This window comes from Trichosurus vulpecula, chromosome 3, assembly GCF_011100635.1.
Source record: "Trichosurus vulpecula isolate mTriVul1 chromosome 3, mTriVul1.pri, whole genome shotgun sequence".
Lineage (NCBI taxonomy): Eukaryota > Metazoa > Chordata > Mammalia > Diprotodontia > Phalangeridae > Trichosurus > Trichosurus vulpecula.
In genome coordinates, this window is record NC_050575.1 from 42,908,617 (window position 1) to 42,927,146 (window position 18,530).

Sequence of the window (18,530 nt, forward strand, 5' to 3'; positions counted from 1 at the left end):
AAAGGAAATGCCAAATTTAAGTTAGATTTTGTGAAAATAAAGATGTTTTCACTATCCAAATTCATGGACTCCATGAAATCTATCTGAGGTTAAGAACCTCTGTTTTATACCATCATATAAGTCAGCCTTGCTAATATGCTACTTATACATGCTCATGTTTCTCCATTGCATTTGAGTCATCTATAATTCTGATTCATGAAAAGTTTATGGTATTTCATGATTTCCAGGCATAAATCATCATGGGGAGATACTGGCATTTGAAAAAAATGGACTTTTACAAATTTGAAAGGAAGCAATACAAAGAAACTAGAAAACAAACTAACAAACAAAAAAACCCAACTACAGAATGTATTAAATATCTGGGATACCATCAGCCAAGAAACACATGAGAATTACATGAATATAAGTCTAAAACATTCTTTACAGAAATATAAACATACATAAGTATACAGATATTAACTGTTCTTGGTTGGGCCATGCTAATATAATAAAAATAATGATACTAGCTAAGTTAACTTCTTCAGTGCCATAACAATCAAAATACCAAAAGGTTATTTCAGGGAACTAGGAAAAATAACCGCAAAAATCAAAGGGAGGAAAAAAAGGTCAAGAATCTCAAGAGAAATAATGAAAAAAAAAATTAGGAAGAAAAAAGACCTAGCTCTCAAACTATACTACAAAGTACTACCCATCAGAACAACTTGATTCTGGTTAAAAATAAAAAAGACTAGTGGAACAAATTAGGTAAACAACATGTTGAAACAAATGAACATATAAGAGCAGTGTTTAATAAATCTAAAGATGCCAGGTATTTGGGTAAGGTCTTACTATTAAATTTTTTTTTTTTAAAATGGAGGAAACTAGAAAGCAATTTGACAGAAATTACATTTAGGCCAAAATCTTATACCATACCATATACTATAATAAGTACCAAACGGATAAATGATCTAGATATTAAAAATCACATCACAAACAAAACAGGGGATCAAGGAAGGAGATAACCTTTTGCAACTGTGTTTCACTGTCTCAATAGACAATAAGTAAGCTCACTGAAGGGGCAGCTAGGTGGCACAGTGGATAGAGCACCAGTATTGGATTTAGGAAGATCTGTGTTCAAATCCAGCCTCAGACACTTACTAGCGGTGTGACTCTGGATAAGCCACGTAAGACCTATTTACCTCAGTTCTTCATTTGTAAAATGGTGACACACTGGAGAAGGAAATGGCAAACCACTCCAGCATCTTTGTCCAGAAAACCCCATAGATGAAGTACATGGGATTATGAAGTATCAGACACGACTGCACAACTGAACAATAAATGACAAAGCTCAATGAGGGCTAGCCCAATCTATTCTATTCTATTTTCTATTATCTTTCCAATTTCATTTATGAATGATATGGCCCCAATAGCAATTCTTAGAGGAAGCAATTCCTGTGGAAAAGTAGTTCATCAACCTTTCTCATCATCACCAAGACCATCACTGATGAACTGTCACTGAAAAGCAGATGAGCCTAAGAGCCTTGGGAACGACGGATGTGATGGAAGCAACATACTAACCTCAGTTTTCACAAAAGATAGACTAAAAGGCATCGAAGCCAAACTCGACTGGCTCAAGGAACAAAAGGCTCAGGTTTTTGACCTTACTTCCTGGTCGCTGGGGTACAAAGTGGTGAAGAGGAGCTCCAGTTCTCTGAAGCTTGACTGGTGAAAGTCAGGCAAGGGAATTTGCCCAACTGAAGCAACTTCATGTCCTCAATACCTATTGTTGTTGAATATACTTCTCCATTTGTTAACTTCTGAATGAAATACAAGCGCTTCATTTTGTTCTAATATTGAACCTAAATTATTAGGGGATTGACTGGAATGAGGCATAGCCAGGAGAACAGTGCTTCCCAGAACACTGGTCCTATTTCCAGGCTAAGCCCTGAAGCCATCATCTGAGAAAGTTAACTACAGGCATACCTCGGAGATATTGTGGGTTCAGTTCCAGACTACAGCAATAAAACAAATATTACAATAAAGTGAGTTACATGAATTCTTTGGTTTCTAGTGCATATAAAAGTTATGTTTACACTGTATTGTACAGTCTGTTGAGTATGCATTTGTGTTATTTCTAAAAAAAAACCCAACGTAGATACCTTAATTAAAAAATATTTCATTGCTAAAAAATGGGCCTTCAAGTGAGTTAATCTTTTTGTTGATGGAGGATCTTGCTTCAATGTTGATGGCTGGTGGTGACTGCAGAAGGTAAGAATGGCTGTGACAATTTCTTAAAACACGACAACAATGAAATTTGTTGTCAATTGACTCTTCCTCTCATGAAAGATTTCTCTGTAGAATGTGATGCCGTTTGATAGCATTTTATTCACAGTAAAACTTCTTTCAAAATTGGAATCAATCCTCAAGCCCTGCTGCTGCTTTATCAACTAAATGTATTTTAATATTTTTGTGTCTGAGGCAAGAGGGAAACCCAAGCAGAGGGACAGACAAGGGAACAGCTGGTTGGTGAAGCAGTCAAAACATACAACATGTATTAAGTTCACCATTTTATAAGTACAGTTATAGGTACAGTTCATCAAAGACTACTGACCACAGACCACCATAACAGATATAATAATGAAAAAGTTTGAAATGTCATGAGAATTACTAAAATGTGACACACAATGGGAGCATATGCTATTGGAAAAATGGTACTGCTCAATGCAGGGTTGCCACAAACCTTCAGTTTTTAAAAACAAAACAAAATAACCAATGCTGCAATATGTGTAAAATGCAATAAAACAAAGTATGCCTCTACTGGAGAAGGGGCTAGCCATACCCACCAACTCTAACTTACAGGGCAGGCAAGCCAACCTAGCTGAAGCAACAAGGAACCATAAAGGACAGACAGAATGAGCATGTGCCAGAAAAATCAATTTCATGGAATGTCGGTGCCACTGTGACTGTCAGTCTTGTCTAAACTCTTGCTACATCAGCCTGGAAAGCAACCTCTATGGAGCAACTGCTTCTGAAAGTGCCAATACCACCACTTCCTCAACAACAGCTACCAAAGACCCAGAAAATAAAATCCTCTGTACCAAAGTCCTTGGTACTGTCAAATGGCTAGAGAAGAAAGAGGAGAGAGGGAGGGAGTGAACAAACGAGAGGAGACAGAGAGAGACAGACACACACGCTCTCACGTATTCACGTGAGAGAACACACACATACACACACACACACAGATGGCATGTCTTAAGTGCTTTATAAGCACGTGCTAGGCACTACACTAAGAGCTGGGGATACAAATACAAGCAAACAAGAAAATTCCTAACCTCAAGGAACTTGATGAGGGAAGACAACACATATAAGGGAGAAAGTAGGAGCAATGAAGCAGGTGAGGGAAAGGGGATGGAACCTAGGGAGTCAAAGTGAGAGAGGGGGAAGGCACGCCTGGAGTCGGCTGTCTCAGGGAGGGGCTCAATAATGAGGAATGAAGAGCTTCAGGTTGGAGGTTTACCAGGGTGAAGGGAAGAAGGAAACAAAGTCTGGATTTTATATGATTTTATCAATGGAAATGACATTTAAGAAGCTGCATTACTCTTAGCTTTATGGCTGCACCCTAATTACTGTGGTACATTTTCGCCTGACTTGCAGCTGAAATCTCTTTTACGTGCTGTCTCCCACATTAGAATGAGTTTTTTGAAAGCAGGGGTTATCTCCTTCTTTTGATTTGTATCATCAATATTTAGTACAGTGCTTTGTATGCTGAAATGCTTACCAAACGCTTCTCCTTTAACTCCTATAGCTTAATTTGGCTATATGTCCAGTTTTCTGCATACTTATCTTCCTCTCTACTGCTTTACTGTTTTCTGAGGCAATGCTATTGCTAATATACTGCAACGCCCTTTGGTCACGTTTTTTGTTTTTTAGTTTATACCCTATAACAACACTCCCTTTGTCGGCCTTGTTTCTCTAATTGGCAAGAAAATCAAGAACTTGCTGGTTCAGGCGGCGTCTGGATTCTTTTGGTCTATTCATTGGAATGACTATTCAAACTTTGACAACGATCAAACTTTTTTAAGAAATGGCAACGAAAAATAAGCAGCTTTACCTTTTACACTTTTGGGCACAAACAATATTTCCTTGAATAGGGCACATAGATCTTAGAATTTCAAATGTTGCAATTCATATTTTTTAATCTTTGTCCTTTCTTGGAATTTGCGACTGATTCTGATCTTTGCTCTAACTAGCGAAAACTAACTTCTTATATAACTTATCAATCCTGTTTCCTGTTTGTTAAGATAGTAAATTTTACCCTTTGTGATGCTGTTTAGTCTTTGACACATCTAGCACCTCCCAGTGCTCTTCTCGATTCATGATGTATTCAAAAGCCTCATATTCTACAATATTTAACCTCTTCCTCTTAACATTCTGTTCAATACACTTTCTATTATTTTGTTTTTGTTCTTCCCTGTGCCTATTTTTAACCTGAAATCACCCAATTTGTTGTCTTGACTTAGAAGATTTCATGGAGTTCTTTGGAGAATTTCTCTGTTCCTTTTGCCTTTGGCAACAGATTTTAGTACACAACCTTCACTGTGGTATTTTTATTTACATGTGCAATGAGCACTTCAAGGTGTTCCATAAAAATGATGGTTCTGATGCTAAGGTACATGGTAATATGAAATCCTCCTATTCTTTTACTTGCGTCTTCATGAAGAGCAATTAAATAACATTCCATTTACCTATATCTTCCTTATATCTTTCAGTATCATTGGCAGTAAGATTTTGAATACTGATATTGGTAATTTTATCTAGCAATATATCTGCTAGTTGTTCACTGCATAAATATCTTGCATTTGGAGTAGTAACAGTTAAATTATTGTTTATATATACAGTGTGAAAATTCTCTGATTCACGACCTTTTGCCCTAATTTCTGCCATTGTCAATGCGAAACTGGAAGAGAATTAAGGGCCATTTTGTATTTTTTTTGTTTGTCTCATGGGTAGCCAAAAAAAAAAAAAAAAGAATTCACTGGCCAATCCAATGATAATGAGCAACTCTTTAGTACGACCTAACACACAATCTGAGTTTTTCAATTCTGCACTGATGAAAGGAGCTCCTTTACCAATGAAATGATAGATTTTTGATGCATTGGCAATTTGATAATAATGATCAAATAGTTATAATTAGAAGCATCTTTCTTTTTTCTTACTGCCACAATTATTTTACATATATATCTGCCAGCAAAACAAAAGTTAAATATTTTTTTAAAAACCCAAAATAGCAATTTTACTTACTTGAAAACTTTAATGTAATCAGCCAGTTCAGGAATGGAAGTGATATCTCCCTAAAAAAGAAAAATTAAAACAGCTGTGTGTAAAGTTGAAATTTAGTTCTAGTTTTCTGGTTTCTAAAACAATGTTGCACCTGACATCAAGATTATCTCCAGTACAGAATTTTATACAAATGTAAGTTTATAAATATCTGAAGATATGATGAAATGGGGTGGTTCCATGAACTGTATTCCCTTAAATGGCAAAATTCTTATCTAAAACAGAAAAAGAAGACATTTAACAGTAAAAAATTTCATAGACTGGTTATTTCTACGATATGAAGTAAAATGGATTAAGTTAAACTGAATTCAGTAATATTATATGAACAAATCAATCTACAAGCATTTATTAAGCACTTATGATTTGACAGGCATTGTTAGTGGGACTGGGGAGAATGGGCATATATTTTAGCTAAAAGCTTAATTCCTATGTTTTCCAAGTGTCTAAAATTGCAAGTCTAAATAATCCTTAAAAATTTCTCATGATTTAATTATTACATTTTCTTATAATATTTAAGATGCACAGCTCTTTCAACTTGGTGAAATTAAGTTTTCCTCTACAAAAATTAAAAGTTGATTGAAGGGATGTTAAATAGTTCAATATTTAGGAGGAAGTATGTTAAACATGTTGAAAGCATACAGACATAATTTTTAAAACTGAAAACATTTGTGAAAAAAGGTTTCCCCTGCAAGAGGCTCATGGAGACCAAAAGTCTTGGTGTAGTTTTAAGCAATTAAGGTTTAAAATTGCTCTAAGATTTTGGTACACTCCATATGAGCAAGGTATCCTGTATGAGCACACCTTTCCCTTCCCCTTGCCTGAAGAACTTAAGTTGCTCAAGACTTAAGCTATTAGGGCTTAAAAATACATTAAGATTTTGGGACAAAGAATGCAGTTAAATTGGATCTATAGGATTTGACTGAGGTCTACCTAGGAAGAGTTCATTCTAAAGCTCTTGTTAACAATAACACTAAGGGGAAAAAAAACCCCCAAAACCAACAACACCAAGGGTTGAACCGTTAGAATTTATTTATGGAAATGGAGGGGCTTAGATGGCATTTCAGGACTAGTCACTGCCATGAGACATTATAGAAAGATTATCCTTAAGGATCCCAAACTGAATGATCAATGCAGATTATGTAAGGAAACTGTAAAACCTGCGTTAAATTTATGCTACAGAAATTTAGCACTTAGCAAAACCCAGGATTGCTGACTAGAATCTTTCATGGCTGAAACTGCAAATCTTTATACTATAAAGTTGTCAATGTCTTTGGTTAAAACTTCCAAGTAAGCCAGGGAGTCAGTGGGAATTGCTGAGGAGAGGCAGGGCTTCAGGTATGGGGGACAGCTAAAGAAAAATCCAGGAGCCGAGAGATGGAGTATCTTGTTTGTGGAACAGCCAGGAGGCCAGTGTCACTGGATCAAAGAGTGGAGAGTACGGGGTATAAGCAAGGCAGTTATGTAGCACAATGGATAGGGTGCCAGACCTAGAGTCAGGAAGACTCTGTTTCACAAGTTCAAATTTGGCCTCAGACATTTGCTAGCTGTGACTCTGGGTAAGTCACTTAACTCTGTTTGCCTCAGTTCCTCATCTGTAAAATGAGCTGGAGAAATAAATGGCAAACCACTCTAGTATTTTTGCAAAGAAAACCCCAAATGGAGTAAAGAGTCAGACACAACTGAAACAACTGAACAACAAAAAGGGGTATGAGAAGACTGGAAAGGTAGGAATGAGTTAGGTTATGAAGAGCTTTGAATGCTAGACAGAGCATTCATTTTGTATTTGATACTAGAGGCAATAGTCACTGGAGTTTATTGAGTAGCGGGGGTGGGGAGGCAAAATGATCAGATCTGTGCTTTTAAGAAAAACATTTTGGTGTGTAGGGTGTGTTCTGAGCCCTTTTCAGAGCTGCTTTCTACCTTTGGTATCCACCTGTTCCACCCAACTCTCACCTGTGGCTCCAAGAAGCTGTGGCATGAGCAGCAGCCATGCTCCGGTAAGCCCTTTTGGCAGATGGGCTGAACCAGACTGAGGGTAACCAAGGGGTCTCAAAACCAATGGTGTGTTAGGGTGGTATCTACCCCAAGCATGTGAAGACTTTCCCTGGTGGAATGGGTGGAATGAGAATAATTTGTTCCAATGGCCATGAAGGCAGCTAAAGCAGGCACTGTGTAGGGCTTAGAGCTTGGTTAGACATCAAAGACGCCAAGGTCATCCACTGCATCTTGAGCCATCAAGTCATCTTGATTCTGTCCTGCCACTGGACTGTGATGACTCTGGAAGAGAGAGTGAGGCTGACAACTTTGTGCCACTAACTCTGCCTCACTTAAATCCATTTTACGCATGAATCAAAAGATATCACCCATACCATTATACCTATCTCAGGAGACAGGCAAGTGACAAAGCAGCAGGTGTAGATACACTGGGAGCTGCAGTCACAATCTTGCACACTGGTGGCCCAGGCCATAGGGTCGTTTCTTACTGGAAGCAGTAATGGGATTTGGCAGCCCCGTTGGGTGTCTGAGCAACCTTTTAATGATTGCACTGCTCACCTCCTGCTGTGAGGAAGGGGCTAGAAAAGGTGCCCTAAAAATTGTCTGCTTACCCAACCCTGGCCTGATTACCACTGTAGGCACGAGATCCCACTCTGCAGGCAAAACACAAAGAAACGTCTGCAAAGACAATTCCACTCACCACTGGCACGTGGAATGTGCGCACACTTATAGACAACACAAAATCCAGTAGACCTGAAAGATGAACAGCTCTTGCTGCAAGAGAACTCAATAGATATCACATCCAAATACCAGCCCTGAGTGAAACAAGGCTGGCAAATAAAGGCCGGCTTACTGAAGTTGGAGCTGGATACACATTTTTCTGGAGTGGCTGCAGTGAAGGGAAGCACTGTGGTTTTGCAATCAAAACCAATCTAGTCAACAAGCTTGTATGCCTAACAAGAGTGAATGACAGGCTCATGACAATGCGATTGCCACTTGCAGGAAAATGTCACACCACCATCATCAGTACCTATGCTCCCACCATGACAAACCTGGATGAGGTCAAAGAAAAATTTTATGAAGACCTGGAGACCCTTATCATCAATGTGCCAAAAGAGGACAAGCTTATAGTCCTGGGTGACTTTAATGCTAAAGTAGGATCAGACTACCAGACTTGGCAGGGAGTCCTGGGAGGAATGGAGTTGGAAACAGCAATACCAATAGTCACTGAGTACTGAAGACTTGTGCATCTCATGACCTTCTCATCACCAACATTGTCTTCCATCTACCTAAACGCAATATAATTTCATGGATGCACCCTCGAAGCAAACATTGGCATTTAACAGACTATGTGATTGTAAAGACAGACAGGATGTGAGAGTGACAAAGGCAAAAGTGTGGTGCAGAGTGCCGGACTGATCACAGACTTATCTTTTCCAACGTAAATATTTGCATTCAGCAAAAACGGCATCCTGAAGGCAAAATGACTACCAGAAGAATTAATGTCAACAAATTAGAGCTCTTCTGTGAGGGGGAACAGTTTGTGGCTAACTTGGGAGGGAAAACTGAGCCAACACAGTTGGCAACAGTGAAATAGAAAGGGAGTGGGCAGCTTTCAAGGATTTGGTATTTAGCACTGCATTTGCTCATCTGGGTCAGAACACTCACAAACACCAAGACTGGTTTGATGAAAACGATAGGGAAATTAAGAAGCTGCTAAATGAAAAAGGGGAAACTCCACAGGGTTCACCAGCAGGATAGCTCATCCATCTCTAAGAATGCAGCACTTAACTCCAACAAAAGTAAAGTACAAGCAAAGTTTAGAGAAATGTAGGATTCTTGGCTCAGTAAGAAGGCAGATGAAATTCAGTTTTATGCTGATAGTAATAATCCAAAGTGCTTTTATGATGTCCTGAAGGTTATTTATGGGCCAAAGACCTATGGTGCATCGCAACTACTCAGTGCTGACAGAACTACACTGACTAGTGATAAGGACATGATCCTGGAGAGATGGGTTGAACACTTCCATAGTGTTCTCAACAGACCATCAATCAATGCTGAAGCCACTGACTGTTTACCTCAGGCTAAAGTTAATCCATCCCCAGATGAAGCTCCCAATGATGAAGAGGTTTTGAATGCCATTAGGATCCTTTCATGTGGCAAAGCACCTGGTGCTGATTCTATTCCAGCTGAGATTTACAAGGTAGGGTGTCCATTGCTCATACAAAAGCTGACTGAAATTTTCCAGATTATATGGCAAGAGGAGGCTATCCCCTAGGAGTTCAAAGATGCCTCCTTTGTCCACCTCTGTAAAGTTAAAGGAAACAGATTGTCTTGTGACAATCACAGGGAGTGTCTCTGACATTGCTGGCAAGATTCTAGCCAGAGTCCTCCTTATTAGGCTGATTCTTCACCTGGAAGACAGTCATCTACCTGAGAGCCAGTATGGCTTCAGAAAGGACCATGGTACAGGCAATGTTTGCTGCTCTACAACTCCAGGAGAAATGTCAGGAGCAGAACAAAGGTCTGTGTACAACATTTGTAGATCCAACCAAGGCCTTTGATACTGTTAGTCATGAGGGCTTATGGAAAATTACATCAAAATCTGGTTGCCTGGAGAAGCTCATCAGCACTGTACGTCAATTTCATGACAGGTCGCCACCCGGGTTCTAGGTAATGGACAATGCTTTCATGCCTTCCCAGTCACCAATGGAGTGAAACAAGGTTGTTTGCTTGCTCCCATGCTTTTTAGCACAATGTTTTTAGCCATGTTGCCAAATGCTTTTAATGAGGATGAACACGGCATCAAGGTCAGCTACTGCTCTGATGGTAAATTCTTCAACCTGAAAAGGCCACAAGCCAAGACCAAAGTGGAGGGAGAGTTGGTGCATGATTTTCTTTTGCAGATGATTGTGCACTCAATGCAGCCTCTAAAGCTGAGATGCAACAAAGTATGGATCACTTCTCCGCTGCTTGTGCTAATTTTGGCCTAACAATTAACACCAAGAAAACACAGCAGCTTCATCAGCCACCACCACACCATCCAGATGTGGAACCATCAGTTACAGCAAATGAAGAAGTTCTGAAGGCTGTGCATAAGTTCACTTACCTTAGTAGTACACCTTCTAGGGATGTACACACTGATAATGAGGTTGACACATGCATTGCCAGAGCTAACTCAATGTTTGGGAGGCTCCAAAGGAAAGTATGGGAGAGAAGAGGTATTAGATTGAATACCACACTGAAGGTTTACAGAGCTGTGGTGCCGACCTCATTGCTGTATGCCTGTGAAACCTGGACAGTCTATCAGTGCCATGCCAGGAAACTGAATCCCTTCCATTTGAATTGTCTTAGGAAGATTCTGAAGATCACCTGGCAGGAGCAGGTACCAGACACTGAGATCCTTAATTGAACTAAACTGCCAAGCATTCAAACTCTGCTTCATAGAGCGCAATTCTGATGGGCTGGCAAGCGTGTTCGAATGCAAAACGTATGCTTGTCAAAAAGCCTATTTTATGGAGAATTCACACAGGGCAAGCGTTCACATGGTGGTCAGAGGAAACGATACAAGGACACTCTTTTGGCATAGGACCGCTCAGCATGGTGTGCCCACATCAGAGAAGGTGCTGTGCTCTATGAGCAAAAGAGAACTGAAACAACTCAAAGGAAACGCAGGATGCACAAATTTAGAGAATCTATCCCAAATGTTCACACAAACTATTTGTGCCTGACCTGTGGTAGAGCATTCCAAGCTTGTATTGGCCTGATCAGCCACAGGTGGATACACCGAATCTAGACTCAAGCATAGTGATGTCATTTTGGTCCTCTTCAAGAATGAAGGACAACACCCAATCAACAATAGTCATGAGGTTATAAAGGTCTGAACCAGAAGAGTGACAGTGTCAAATGTGGGGGTGGGGCGGAAGTATTTGAAAGATGTTGCAAATTTGCCATTGATGCCTTGGCAACAGATTGTACATGGTTGGGGTAAGAGACAGAGAGAGAGAGAGAAGCCCAGGATGACTCCTAGATTGTGAGCCTGAGAAATCTGGAGGATGGTGCTGCTTTCTACAGTAAGAAGGAAGGTAGGAGTGGAGGAGGGTTTAGGGAGAAAGATCATTAGCTCCATTCTGGACATGTTAAGTTTAAGCTGTCTACTGGACATCCAATTCGAAATGCTGAAAGGCAATTACAGATGCAAGATTAGAGGTCAGCAGAGTCTGGGGCACAATGGGTAGATTTGAGAATCATTAGCATAAAGATGGTAATTAAACCTATGTGAGCTGATGAGCTCACCAAAGTGTAGAGGGAGAAGAGAAGTGGGCCCAGAACAGAACCCTAAGGGTGTAATCTGGAAGAGGATATGGCAAAGGAGACAGAAAAAGAATAGTCAGAAAAATAGGAGGAAAAAAAGGAGAGAATAGTGTCCTAAAAACCTAGAGCAGAGGTCCTCAAGGGCAGCCCTTTGACCGAATCCAAACTTCATAGAAATAATCCCTTTAATAAATGGATTTGTTTTGTAAAACTTGGGACTCAGTCAAAAGGCCGCACCTAAAGACCTAGAAGGCCACATGTGGCCTGACCTAGAGAGAAAAGTAGCAAGAAGTGATCAATCAAGAAGAATGGCTTCAATTTTTTCAGTAAAATATGAAATAAGGCGCTCAGCTGAAAGAGTAGGGAAAGGGAATCCATGACAGATTTGAGGAGGGATGAAAATGTTGGAAGAGGTGCTAATGGAAAGTGAGATGGTGAGTTGATAAAAGGAGGGATAGCAGGATTACCTAAGAAGAGTGAGGACCTAGTTGAGGATGTACAACAAAAACCTGTGGTGGACCCAGTTAGAACATATGTGTGATTTTTTTTTCTATTGTCATTCAGCAGCACATGTGCAGGAGCAAAGGCAGTGAATGGTGGGAGTGACATACGGCTAAAGCTTGGCTGGGCATGGGGGTTGGAGACTCAAGAGAAAAGGATGGTGTAAAGTTGAATTGGTTCACCATGAAGTGAAGATGGGAAAAAGAGGAGATAATGGCTAGTGTAGAGGAGATGGCTTGGGAGAGAATTGAAAGGACAAGGGATTGGAAGTCACAGTGCAAGTGAAGAGCAGGGTTTTGTAAGAAGAGGTAGACGGAGAAGTAAAAACTAAAAAAGTAAAAAGATTACGGTCAGATAAGGGGATTTCAGAATTCTTGAATGTGGAGATGGCACATTATGGGTGATGGTAAGGTCAAAGGTATGATCATATGCTCACAGGAAGTGAGTAAGAATGCTCTACCTCTCATCTGAACCACTTCATTTGAGCTAAAATTACCTTCTATTTATTTTATATGTATGTTGTATATACCTATTTACTGACTTGTTATCTCTACGTTAGAACGTACATTTCTTGAGGCCAGGACTCTTTTGGCCTTCCTTTGTATTCCCAGCAATGAGCACAGAGCCAGCTATAGAATATACACTAAATAAATACATGTTGACTCACTCACTGACTACACAAGTCAAAATATCCCTGACAACTCAACCAATAAACCGGACTGGAACCAGAGTATTATCACAGACTGAACTGTCGCTGTAACAACAATGCTACTTGCCACTACTGTGGCTGCGCAAGATCAACAACACCAGCACACAGGAGGGCTGCTAGCACAAGTTCTTTGATCTGCTTTTCTAAGGAAAGCAACTTTAAAGGGTTAACAATCTTACTTTAATTATATACATATATATATCATTCACTTAGTTCAGAGGAAAAAGTTAGCACCCTGAACTTCAGAGAAAACACAAGCAGAAATTACAAGCAGAAATTACATAAACAGCAAAATAACAGAAATCAACAGACAGGTTTCTAGCCATCTGACCAAGACATTATATACACAGTTACCAGAGAGAGAAGCATCAACACCTGGGTTTTTCAAAGCCAGGGGGCTCCTTAACAGCTACCCAGAGTGTCATCTGGTTAAATCACATGGTACTCTTCCAGTGAGTAAGACCCAAGCAAAATGCTAACCTCAGAGTACACGTACACTTCTTCTTCAGGGTCAGAGGGTATCACCACCATTCGACTCAAACCCATGTGACCTAATCCTTCCCATGACTTAAGCAGATAATCAAACACTTCTGATTCAATCAAAGACTCTTGCTTGAAACAAAGGCAAGACTCAAAGGCACATGAGTGCTGAGAACTACTCCAAAACAAAAGACAACAAAAAGTACCACTTTACTTGCCATTACAGTTGCTCACAACTGCCCAGATATAATACAAAAGCCTTATGTTTTCAATAGATGTCACCAGACCAAATACTCAATTTCCAACCGGTGTGGAGTAAAAAGCTTTCAAAATATGGAGACCAAGCAGAAGTAATCAAAATCACATGGAAACACAATGAATTGTATATCATCCTTATTGTCCTGTCAATTAATAGAATTGCACCAGAGACTTTTTGTAACCCTATTTACTGATGTTTACATTCCAATACTTTTTATTCAAAAGCAAATCATTTCAAAAAGCAATCACTTTTTCCCACCTGCTCAATAGTCCAAAGAACATCTAACATAAAAGAATGGCAAGATTTGGAAAGGCTTTAGAACCATAAGAATTTTAAAATTAATAGATGTGGCCATACCTAAAACAATCTTTAATCTACATGCAGTTTAAAGTTTTCATATTGACAAGAAAAAGTACACATTATTCCAATTATTCTGTCTGCTACTGGCATTAAGGGCTGACATACTTTTATTGAGTTACAAACAGCAGCCATTTTTTTCCCACCTGCTGCATAGTGAAAAAACACTAAACATAAAATAGCAAGATAGCAATTTTTCTCATTATTACTTCTGTCTGAACTGCACTGAAATAAGTTGAGAATTTAGCACTATAAGTTTGCAAAGTGCTTTATGTTATTTTTTTCATTTGATCTCACTGCACCCTGTGAGGCTGTGTTATAATCTCCAGTTTATGAGGCTCAGAAAAGTCAAGGGAAGTCCTTGGCCACATATCTAGTAATAACGCTGATCAGTGCAGTGACCAACCATGATTCTGGAGGATCAAACCTCAAATGATGAAGCATGCTAACTACTCCTAAGAGAAGGATGATGGTCTCAAGATGCAGAATGGGGCATACACTTTTGGACACAGCCAAGGGTTTTGTTTTACCTGATAATGCATATTTGGACTGTGTTTTTTTTTTCCTTTTTAAAATCGACATGGCTGGAAGTTGAGAGACAGAGAAAAATAAACTGGAAAAAAAGAAGCTAAAAGGAAAAAAAAGTTTCAGAGGCAGGATTCGGTCCCAGTCTCTCCTTACTCAAATGCTAGTGCTCTTTCTCTTATATAACACTGTATCACAAACATGCAGTCTTATAAAATACAACAAAGTTCTATAGAAAGAAGGCACAGTGCTGTGTGTAGTCATAATCAATTTTACATTGTTTAACTAGGCGAAATTCACACCTACCAGAATAGTTGATGTTTTACCCCCTTCCAAAGTAATCTCCAAGTCAGACAAGGCAGCATCTACCTCATCAACTTCTTTTTCGCTGTTGTTCAAATGATTCTCTGATGACATGATTGACAGCTTATTGATATGATACTAGAAAGAGAAATCATACATTATAACCTCCTTAACACTTAAAAAGAAAATCAAAATAAGTCCATTCTATATTATCATGTTTTTGTTTCCAAAATATATAAATGTTTTATGATTCAATTTCAAACTTTCTTTGCAAATTGTTTCTCTTTTCCCTTTATCTTCCTGAATATAGAGGTCATGCTAACAAATTGTTCCTAAATCAATAGAACTTAATATCAATTCAGGAATTTTGGGGTAGAAAAGGAAGCTATAGGATAAATGCCCTTAAACACATCATATAAGTACACCTGAAGGAATACTGGCAGTATTTGTGAGGGGCATGGGGGGTAGGGGTAGGGAATAGACAAGCAACTTATAATAGCTAGCATTTATATAGTGCTTTAAGATCTGCAAAGCATTTTACAAATGTGTAAGGGGAAGAGAAAATAGATGAATAGCATAAGATAGTTATACAGTACTTTAAGATATGAAAAATATTTTGTAAATATTATCTCATTTTATCCTCACAAGTACTATTTCACTCTCAACTCATAGATGAGGAGGCAGACAGAGGTGGCAGCTCCCACAATCTGAGGTTAAATTTGAATTCAGGTCTTCCTGACTTTAGGTCAAGGACTCTTATCTACTGCATCACCTAGGCTCTATCTTAGAACAGAAGTTTCAGTTCATACAAATAATTCCAGGAAGAGAAAATAGAACGAAAGTAGCTTGATTACTCTACAAAGGGTCACCATGTTGAACACTTAGAATTGACAGTAATTTCTCCATCTTTCAGAAAGGCAAAACCTTTAATTCAATGTAGAAAACATTGCTATTAAGTGAGATTTTCCCCTAGGATATAATCAGCTAGATGCAAAGAATGGCCATAATCCCATATATAACTTGGATCTACTTTTGAATTCACTTAGCTAAGTATTTTATAATAAAAGTTAACGACTGATTAAGCAATAGTGTGAAAACAATTTAGAAACTGGGGGAAGTTCCACATACAAATCACTATATCTTACATATAATCTAAATAACCTCTCCAAATATACTAAGTAAAACCACAAAATCAATGTCAATTTGCTCACTATAATGCAAAATTTTCTATTCAGAAATATAACTTACTTGGAACTTTACATTCAGATTTATTAATACCTAACGAAATGTTTAAAATGTATTATGTGTCAAATTTCATGCTACATTTTATGTACCATTATCCCATCCTGTTTATGGGAATTATATCAGAAAATAAAGGAATAAAAAAGTAAGCCGAGTTTAATGATTTTTTAAAAGTCCTACACATTTTTTTTTTTTTACAGTTTCTTGTTTCTACTTATAATTCTCATAGTGAAAGGTCAGGAACACTGTATTTAGGAACACTCTTACAGTTTAAAAAACAAATCAAAACAAAAAGTGTTTATTAGTCATTTCTCTCCTTACCTACCTGTAAGGCTGCAAACATCATCATTTCTTCTTCTGTGCATTCGATTTCTTCTAGGAGAATAGCCCATTTGGACTGTTCATAAAGCTGGTTGATCCTGATTGCATCATACTGCAATAAATGAAAGTATGTTAGTATATTAAACCAAAAAAGCATGACAGGACTTCATAACTCAGAAATTAACTAATTTTTAAAAACCATTAAAAAGCTCAAAGATATGTTCCTTCTTTTTGTTGACTGATAAACTAACTCCTTTGGGGAGAATGTACTTTGTTAGATATGGGTATTTGTAAAGATTGGATGTACTGAAACAAAATTTGTCAAATATTAAAAAAACTGTCAACAGCAACACTTAAGACTTCTGGAAACAAAGAACAGTAGCTGACCACATTAGAATGAAACCATGAATCAGTGATTAATGATTTTTTGTAAAGTTGTTATAGAGACATAAAATGTGACAGTCCCTTGAAAACAGCAAACATTGGAACTAATCAGAATACAGACTATAAGTACATTGACTTAATCATGTTACTAAAAGAAAAATAATTTTAATAATTTTAAAAGCAATTTCATTTTAGAATATGAATATAGGCACATATTTTTTTGGACATTTCTGTATGCATATCTATGTATGTGTGTATAGAAATTTAATTCTGTCAAAAATGACCTTGCTTTTAATTTTATACAATTCTTATGTGCCCCCCAAATTCAGCAAAATTGTTTTTGCCAGTCATTTTTAATTTTAAGAATATATAAGATATAAAGCTAACATGTCTCATTAATCAAAATTATTACCAACATTGACAAAATCACAAATTATATATTTTATCTTATTTTTGCAAGTATATATATAATTTAGGTATTATCTGAATTGCAGTTCTGGCATCATATTTACATATGGCCATTTTAGTGAAAGAGACTCACAGTGGATAAAGAGTTGGCTTTGGAATAGGAAAGATCTTGGGTTCAAGCCCTGCTTCTGAAACATATACTGGCCAATAAGTCTCTTAACTTCTAAATGCCCTAGGCAAATCTCTAAGACAGTATTGCAGATCTTCATTGGGAAGAATTTATTCACCAAGAATTTCTTTTTCTTTTTTTTTGGGAGGTGGGGGTGGTGGAGAAGGCAAGGCAATTGGGGTTAAGTGACTTGCCCACGGTCACACAGCAAGTAAGTGTCAAGTGTCTGAGGCCTGATTTGAACTCAGGTCCTCCTAACTCCAGGGCTGGTGCTCTATTCACTTCACCACCGAACTGCCCCAAGAATTTCTTTTTTTTTTTTAATTTAAATTTATTTATTTGACATACTTAGTTTTCAGCATTGATTTTCACAATAGTTTGAATTAAACCAATAAAATTACAGGTCTAGTCTATTTTAGTAAAAAAAAAAAAAACAAACAAAAAAAAACCCTGACAAAAATGAGTCTAAGTTGTCTCAAATAAGTAAGGTTAGGGGTAACAGGAGGAAGAAGGAGCCTTCCAAAATGACTGGGAGGTATAATATGAAGATCTGGTGCTGTGTAATGTGTGTTAAGTAAGCAAGATTCTGATATCTGGCTCTAATTCACATGTTGTTGCAGAAACAAAATGTTGGCATTTGATAGAAGGGACAGCTTCCTCAAATCATGTTTTCTCTAGCTGAGAGGAGATAATAGATTTTTTGCATTTGTAATACAACTTCAGTATCTTAAGTGGTTTTTCAATGACTATAGAAAAATATCTTCATAAAAAGCATTCTGTAGTAGTTGGTAGGAATTTGAAATTAAATCAATATAAAAATTTGAGAATTTTTTTAAGCTAAATACAAAAGCATGTAATACTAACTTTAAAATTCTATATTCTCTATAAAAATTGTAACAGAACCACTCTAAATACAGTTATTTTCAAAGAAAGAATAACTCATTTTCATATAAACTAAAAACAAAAACCTTTACTTAAAAAAAACGGTTAAATCATTCCGCAGTAAATAGTCAAAGAATATGAACAGTTCCTTAATCATATTGAAGACTGCTTCAATTCACTAATAATAATAAAATGTAAATCAAAACTATTCTGAGGTTTCAGTTCACATCCAGCAGCAATTCGAAAAAATGACAAAAGACTTGGAAGAGCTGTGGTAAATTAAGACCACTGTTGATAGAGCTGTTAATTGGTCCAACCATTCTGGAAAGCAACTTGGGATTATACTAAGGAAGTGAATAAAGTGG

The 18,530-nt window shown here is 37.8% G+C and overlaps 1 protein-coding gene across 8 annotated transcripts in view; it reads right to left on the reverse strand.

Annotated features, from left to right (window-relative positions):
- Nucleotides 1-18,530, reverse strand: part of FERMT2 (fermitin family member 2) — a 147,698-nt gene that overhangs the window by 24,976 nt on the left and 104,192 nt on the right. For all 8 annotated transcript variants that reach the window (XM_036750333.1, XM_036750332.1, XM_036750330.1 and 5 more), the window contains 3 exons: nucleotides 16,327-16,434; nucleotides 14,763-14,897; nucleotides 5,281-5,330 (listed from right to left, as the gene is read on the reverse strand). In XM_036750333.1, coding sequence (XP_036606228.1) covers nucleotides 5,281-5,330; nucleotides 14,763-14,897; nucleotides 16,327-16,434 — 293 coding nt within the window. The remainder of the gene's footprint in view (nucleotides 1-5,280; nucleotides 5,331-14,762; nucleotides 14,898-16,326; nucleotides 16,435-18,530) is intronic.